Raw genomic sequence first — 7,797 nt, 5'->3', positions numbered from 1 at the left:
TGTCCCCCGCAGGGCCATGGGCCAGTGAGGAGCATCTCGTCTCATAGTGGGGTTGGCCATGTGGTCCTCTCTGTGGACTGGCTGCTCTATTTGGCCTGGTGGGCCAGGATGTGCTCCAGTCTCTCCTCCTCCCCCGTCATCTGTTCCTATGTGCTCTGGTCAGATATATCCTGGAACAGTCTGATTTTATTCAGCACAGGCATCTATGTTCCCTTGGTGATTGGAAGTGGGCAGAGGGTCAAACAGTAACTCCTAAGGGAGGAACCATAAGGCCTCACTGACTGGTCCCCTGGCTCAGAAGATGAGATGATCTGCAGCTAGCCAGGCATGACAGCAGAGTCACTGGTCCTTCCAGAGTGAGGACAAGGAGACTCCCGCAGGAAGATGTCGCGTCAGACTTAGCCTCACTCATCACACGTGCTAGGTACAGTCACCAGGAGACCAGGAGCCTTCGTGGCATTCACTGGCGACAGACTCTCGAAGGCCTATCTCCCCAGTAACTGTTGCTCCTCTGTACCGCCACCACGGGGGATGGGGAGCCCCAGGTCTCGTGCTGGGGGACGGTTTTCCAACTTCTACTGCTGTCACCCCAAATCTGTCACCAGGCTAACTCACCTGCACCGGCTCCTCCAAGACTCCACTGCAAATAGGACAGATCAGGTCTTCATCGACATCGCCCTGGAAGCGGGTTACATCATACCCCATGTCTCATCACTGAAACCCAGGCCCTGCAAGAAGAAACAAGAGACCGGTTCAGGAAAGCCTACAAAAATACATGGCCAACAAATGCTTACTGAGCGCCTACTTTGTGCCATTCATTTGGGGCAGAAACAACAACTGAACAAAAAGCCTTGATTCTAATGGGGAAAGACATTAAATAAATGAACATTTAAATGGGGGATGGACAACAGAAAAGTGGGTGAAGATAGGACAAAATAATAATAATTTCTAAATTTTCAGGGGTTCATGAGGGAGAGGGAAGCGGGCAGGGAGAGGAAAAAAATGAGAAGTTGATACCAAGGGCTCAAGCAGAAAGCAAATGTTTTGAGAGTGATGATGGCAACAAATGTACAAATGTGCTTGACACAATGGATGTATGTATGGATTGAGATGAGTTGTATGAGTCCCTAATAAAATGATTAAAAAAAAAAAGAAATGAAAACAATGAAAAGATTTAGGAATTAAAAAGTGGAACAGAAAAGAGAATTCAGAAACAAATATGTTAAATTATTACATATTACAGATGTCCTATATCAAAAATTAAAGGGCAAATGGGCATATTTTTAATCAACTATCCTAGAACAATGGGCTTTGCAAACAGAAAAAATAAAGTTTGAATTCTATTTTATTCCACATAAAAAAATACATTCCAAGTAGTTTAGAAATTTGAATATAAGCATAAAAATATTGTTGTTATATTATCCTCTGAAAAAATGGTTTTGTTATGGCACAGAATCTAGGAACTATAAAGGAAAATCAACCAAACTTACTATTCAAACAATATAAGCATACATTTAATGGCTCCCCCCAAAACCAAAAACATTTAAAGTACAAGTGACAAAGGGCTTCTGGTATGAGGTAAGCACAGGGCATTAGGAGGACAAGGGATGTGGACACCTCATCTAGGCTGGAGGTGCCCGTGGGTGTTGTGGTCACACCTCGGGCTGCGATCGCATGGTCAGCAGTTTGAAACCACCAGCAGCTGCGGGGAGTAAGACTGGGCTTTCCACTCCCGGAGTGAACAGTACAGTCTCGGAAACCCAAGGGCCGGCTGTGAGTCAGCATCAACTCGGCGGCAGAGAGAACGAAAACAAACAACAAACCTAGGCTGGAAGCTGAAGGAGGCGCTGATTTTGGCAAGTTTTCTAGGACTCCATGTCACCAGGAATCAGTTCTACAGGACAGAGGTGTTTCTGGTGGCCAGCACATTAAGGTTTTAGCATATGAAAGAGTACATTCAAGGTCCTGATGTAAGAAGATACATGATGGTTTGGGCTCAGAAACAGGCCGACCTGAAGGATGTAAGGAATGGACTATCAAGGTACAAGGCAGCCAAGGCAAGCACAGGCCAGGCCATGAGAAGTCGTATCTGAGGAGTTGGGCTTTATCCCGAAGGCTAGGGAGCCACTGAAGAGAGAAAAAAGGATGACCTAGGAAAGGTTCCCTTCTAAAATCACTCGGTCAACAGGTGAGACTTGGGACAGGAAGAACGCCCAGGCAAGGCACAGGTGGTGAACGTTTGCACTTAAGTCACTGACCCGTTTGGGGGTCGAACGACCCTTTCACAGGAGTCACCAGATTCTTAACAGGAGCAAAATGACAGTGATGAAGTAGCAATGAAAATAATGTTATGGTTGGGAGGTCACCCACATGAGGAACTAACTGACTGAGAGGGTCGTAGGCTAGGAAGGTTGAGAACCACGGCCTTAAGTAGTGCCCATGGGGATAAAGACAACATGCTCAGGAGAACTCGAGGCCCAGCTGCCATGTCCTTCTTTGGGTTCACAAGGGCCAAATCCAAAGACCAGTGATGGAAACTTCTCCGTGTGTACCCAACCGGTGGGTTCACTGGATTAAGGATGAGCTCTTGACCAGGGCGCCCAAATCACAGACCGGCCATCAACTTGTGACGGCCTAGAAAGGAGGGACCGGGCCCATCAGACGGTTCTCGGGAACTGGGAACCAAGCTATCCTGCTAAGAAACAGAGATGTAAAGAGTGGGGATTGCGGGCACAGAGATTTTTATTGATTTATTTTTGCACTGTTGTGATTACATTTCTCGGAAGGGTGAGAGAAAAATAAAATGCCATTTAAAGGTTTAAGAACTTGTGAGTTAGCTAAAAATCATCCTCAAATTAACTCTGAAGAGGACAGACCCTTGGTCACTTCTGAATATCAAAGTTCACAGAGGTTTTCTTGAATATAGCCTACATTAATGAAGTAATGGTACAAAGTCCTCTCTTTTCCACACTAGATACATTTTGGTTTCAGTCACTTTCAGTGGAGGAGCAACAAGCACACCACCACTGCCCGGAGCAAAGAGCATGAGAATATTCCATTGCAAAATCCAGGGAATCCAGGGCAGGTGAACCCCTCAGGACCAATAATGAGAGTAGCCATATCAGGAGGGTGAAGGGGAAGGTGTGGGGAGAAAAGGGGAGGGCATCACAAGGATCTACATTTACCCCCTCCCTAGGGGATGGATAACAGAAAAGTGGGCGAAGGGAGACATCAGTCAGTGTCAGACATGACAAAATAATAATTTATAAATTATCAAGGGTTCATGAGGGAGGGGGGAAAATGAGCCGGTGCCAAGGGCTCAAGTAGAAAGCAAATGTTTTGAGGATGATGGCAACACATATACAAATGTGCTTGATACAATGGATGGATGGATGGATGGAGTGTGATGAGTTGCACAAGTCCTCGATAAAATGATTTTAAAAAGAAAAAAAAAAGAACATTCCATTTTAGTATTTTATTTATCTCTTCATATGTTTGTTCATCAATTTCTACAGTAGTCAGTTTCTGCCACATCTGTCAACATCATATTTAATTACTGATCATAAGCATGTAATCCCATAAAGGCATTCATCCAGACTAAGTCTAATGAGATCCAGAAGCTCCCCTACTCTGCTAGTACTGTGTTGCTGGTCCACATCACGTTTCACCCCTTTCAAAGAGGTCCTTACAAAGGTCCATGCAAAGTGCAGTACAGTACTGGGTTGACTATCTACATCTACTTCTCTGTGTGACCTTGGGAGGCAGGCCAGGTACTGCTATAAACCTAAAGGTTTTTGTTTTTTAAGAGATAAAACTGGAATAATAAAAGTGGTTTTCAGCGTGGTCCTCAAGGAGGTAATGCATGCAGAACATCAGGCATGTGGTAATTATACATGGTTATAATTACTTCTGTATGTATCAAATTTCCACTATTAAATGAACCATTCTAAAACTTGAAAAGGAATTTGTGTTCATGTCTGCATCCAATACAGATCAAGCACAGTTCTTTCCATATTTGTAACAAATAAAATACATGGTAGTAGGCTTACAAGCTGCTGCCCAGCAGCTGGGCAATAGTGGACCCCTACTATTTGGTCTAGATAGCACCCTATCCCACCGCCCGTCAATGAGCTTGTCATCTGTGGTGGCTTTGGTGTTGCTAGGGTGCTAGAAGCTCTGTCAGAGGGATTTTACCTATCAGAGGGTTGTCCATGGTGAACAGGTTTCAGCAGAGGTTCCAGACAAAGAAGGATGTAGTGGTCTGCTTCCCACCCCCACAAAATGGCTAGTGAGAACCATATGAATAGCAGAACGGCTCTGTGACAGAGTGCTGGAGGCACTTAAAATACAACTAAAGAAGAGCCGCCGCCTCAACGCAGAGGCGGCTTTCATGACAGTGGTGGACCAGCCTCCACAGGCGAGAATGGTGTCATTGCAGGATATATTAAGGAAACATCAGACAAGGCATGCAAGGGCTCACCTCTTCTATGGAGACCACAGGCTTACAAAATCTCAGGCATGCAAGCCCCCCATCATACACATATGGAACAGGACAGAGGCCTAAGATGAAGGAGACATGCCAGGGGCACTGATGTGACAGGAAGGTACATATGCAACAAGATGGGTGGGTTCTGGGGTTGAGAGGGTGGTTTCACCTTGGTCGTCTCTGAGCTCTCGTGACCTTAGGTGTCCCTGAGCTCTTCTCCAGGGGAACAGTCTATGACCCTGATCAAAAGGGAGGGGGCTGTCCTTAAGGTGGGCGGTCTTGATGGCAGACAATCTTCAGGAATAGCCTTCAAGCACTTGACCTTCAAGTGTACATATAAGCAACCATGTGCTTGCAAGTAGCACCTTCAAACGGTCATCATTACGGGCGACATCATGGGGAAGGGCTTCAGTTGGGAGAATGTAACTGAGATTCATCTCCCCCTGTGAGCGTGAAGGTCTCCCTCCACGAGTATCTCAGCCTCCCAGACTCCTTTAAAGAGGAGTGTGGAGAATTTGTTCCCACACACTCTATTCCCAGTTCCTGGTTTCCCACAGACTAGAGCTTTCAGGATTTTCATTTGCGGACAGTCCCGAAACAGCTGCAAGCAACCAATAATAATCATAATGTGGAGTGCATGAAGTATTGGATTTAAAAAATCAGACATTGCCAAAAATGAAATTAAACCTAAACCGATCAATATCCAAGGCATTGCTGAGCTGAAATATATTGGTAATGGCCATTTTGAACTGGACAATTGTGTTTGACCATCGTGGGAATGATGGACTGAGAAGAAATAGTGTTACATCCATTATCCAAAAGAACATTTCAAGATTGATCCTAAAGTACAATGCTGTTGAGTGATACAAGAATATGCATACATATACAGAGACCAGTTAACTTACGGGGTTTTGAATTTGTCATAATACAACCGCCAATCTAAACTGGAATCATGCATACCCAGGGACAAACAGATGGAGTATGGGCCTCTGTGGTAAACTGAGGGACAGGAGGAGAACGTCAGGTAGCTAAATCCTCCATGCTCATCACTATGGGCCTGGAAAGCCAACTCCAATGGGGGAAGACCCTCATGGTTCTGATATAAATAAATCTTAACATACATTCTCACGACTGAACAGAGTGCTTCCAAGAACCCCCTCTTAAGGAGCAGTCATAAAGAAGCTACCACAAAAGCTATCTCATACCTACGCCTGGCTACTCCCTGTGCCTGAAGGTTATCTGTAGATAAGAGCAATCAGGTTCTATAGCTCAACCCACCTTAAAGCTAAGCAGTCTCTCTGAAGTCCTTTTCTGATAAAGATCATACAGTGCTCCCCTGGGGAGGGCTCAGGGGCATCTGAGGTCAGCTAGCACTAGGTCAAAATGATGACTCACCTCATTGCTTGTTTATGTTACCCACTTGTGATATTACCCGTCAACTCTGTAATATGTTCGCTGTATGTTGTGTATGCTTTTGAAAGATCTGTAAGTCCCACGAATATATATAGCCATTGGAAGTACATTCACTCTCTTGGTCCTGACCCAGGGGCAACGACACCCTGTGCCCTACTGTCTGCCTGTCTTTATCATTTTCCACAACCGCAAAGGGGCTCCCAAGGACCCTTTGAGTGTGGGGGACCCGTACCCCACAGGCTCCCACTGACTCCAGCCCCAATCCAAGAACAGTTGGTTCTGATAACAGGACCCTGTTCAATACTCACCTTCATGAAGTGATCACTGAAGATAAAGGTGCTGCAGCAAAGTGTGGCGAAGAAAGCAGATGGTGCCCGGCTATCAATTGGAATATTGTCTGGGGTCTTAAAAATTTGTATTCAAACAAGCAGCCATCTAAGCGAGAAGTCAACTAAGTCCACATGGAAGAAGCACACCAGCTTGTGTGATCCAAAGACAACAATAACAAAATTCAAATAGGACAAAAAGGGTAAAGTATCAGAGCCTACACTGCGAACACTCTAGCCTGATTAAGTCGCTAGCAGATCCCCATGAGATTTTTAGAGATGCAGGTATTACTTGCTTGGTTCATAACAAAAATTTCTTCCCTGACTTCTTACATATTCACAGTGGTCTTTTCTATCTTACCCACTATTTGTGTTTTTACTCTGTTACTATTTTATCCTTACCACTTAATTTTTTTGTTTCTGTTAGACTTTCCAGTTTTCTAAGAACAGAAGGAGTAGACACACAGAGATAAGAATGTATGCAAGGGTTTATAGGGGAGGGTGGGATGGGGAGTGGGAGACAGGAGGGAGGGGGCGAGGGAGGGAACAATGTATGTGGAAGTGGGGAGGGAGCACTCTCAAGAACTGATGATTACACAAGGCAACTTAATAGTGATCTGAACATGGCAGGTGGGGAGAAAATGTCCTAAAATTGATCATGGTAATGACTGTACAACTCTACTACTCTTCTCGATATGAATGACATGTGGATTACATGCCAATAAAACGGCTTTAAAAAAAACCAGTTATATAGCTATTATTCAAATTTATGTACCAAGTACTACAGCCAAAGATGACAAAACCAAAAACTTCTACCAACTTCTGTAGTCAAATTGATCAAATATGCAATCAAGATGCACTGATAATTACTGGTGATTGCAATATATGAACTTGGAAGCAAAGGAGGACTGGCGATTGGGAAGTATGGCTTTTATATAGAAATGACACTGGCGATCACATGATAGAATTTTGCAAGTCCAACAAATTACTTGTTGCAAATTATCTTTTTCAACCACATAACAACTATACGTGTGGACCAGTTCAGATGGAGTACACAGGCGGCAAATGGACGACGTTTGTGGAAAGAGGATGGAGAGGCTCAAAATCATCAATCCAAACAAGGCCAGGAGTTGACTGTGGAACAGACCACCAGTGCTCATATGCAAATGCAAGTTCAAATTGAAGCTTAAGAAAATTAAAACAAACCTCCTCCCTGGGGGACGAACAACAGAAAAGTAGGTGAAGGGAGACGGTCGGACAGTACAAGATATGACAAAATAATAATTTATAAATTATCAAGGGTTCATGAGGGAGCGGGGAGGGGGGAGGGAGGGGTAAAAATGAGTAGCAATGAGGGAACCGATTACATGGAACTGTGTGTGACCTCCTCCCTGGGGGACAGACAACAGAAAAGTAGATGAAGGGAGACGGTCGGACAGTACAAGATATGACAAAATAATAATTTATAAATTATCAAGGGTTCATGAGGGAGCGGGGAGGGGGGGGCAAAAATGAGGAGCCGATGCCAGGGGCCTAAGTGGAGAGGAAATGTTTTGAGAATGATGAGGGCAA

The 7,797-nt window shown here is 44.6% G+C and overlaps 1 protein-coding gene across 4 annotated transcripts in view; it reads right to left on the bottom strand.

Annotated features, from left to right (window-relative positions):
• RNF41 (ring finger protein 41) overlaps nucleotides 1-7,797 on the bottom strand; it is a 37,697-nt gene that overhangs the window by 10,283 nt on the left and 19,617 nt on the right. For all 4 annotated transcript variants that reach the window (XM_004700558.2, XM_045290155.1, XM_045290157.1 and 1 more), the window contains one exon: nucleotides 616-728. In XM_004700558.2, the coding sequence (XP_004700615.1) occupies nucleotides 616-705 (90 nt within the window). In that variant the 5' untranslated portion in view covers nucleotides 706-728. The remainder of the gene's footprint in view (nucleotides 1-615; nucleotides 729-7,797) is intronic.

This window comes from Echinops telfairi, unplaced genomic scaffold (assembly GCF_000313985.2).
Source record: "Echinops telfairi isolate 266 unplaced genomic scaffold, ASM31398v2 ScPeMD7_2;HRSCAF=8, whole genome shotgun sequence".
NCBI classification, from domain to species: domain Eukaryota; kingdom Metazoa; phylum Chordata; class Mammalia; order Afrosoricida; family Tenrecidae; genus Echinops; species Echinops telfairi.
The sequence above is the reverse complement of the archived record's forward strand: the minus strand, read 5'-3'. Positions and strand labels throughout refer to the sequence as shown.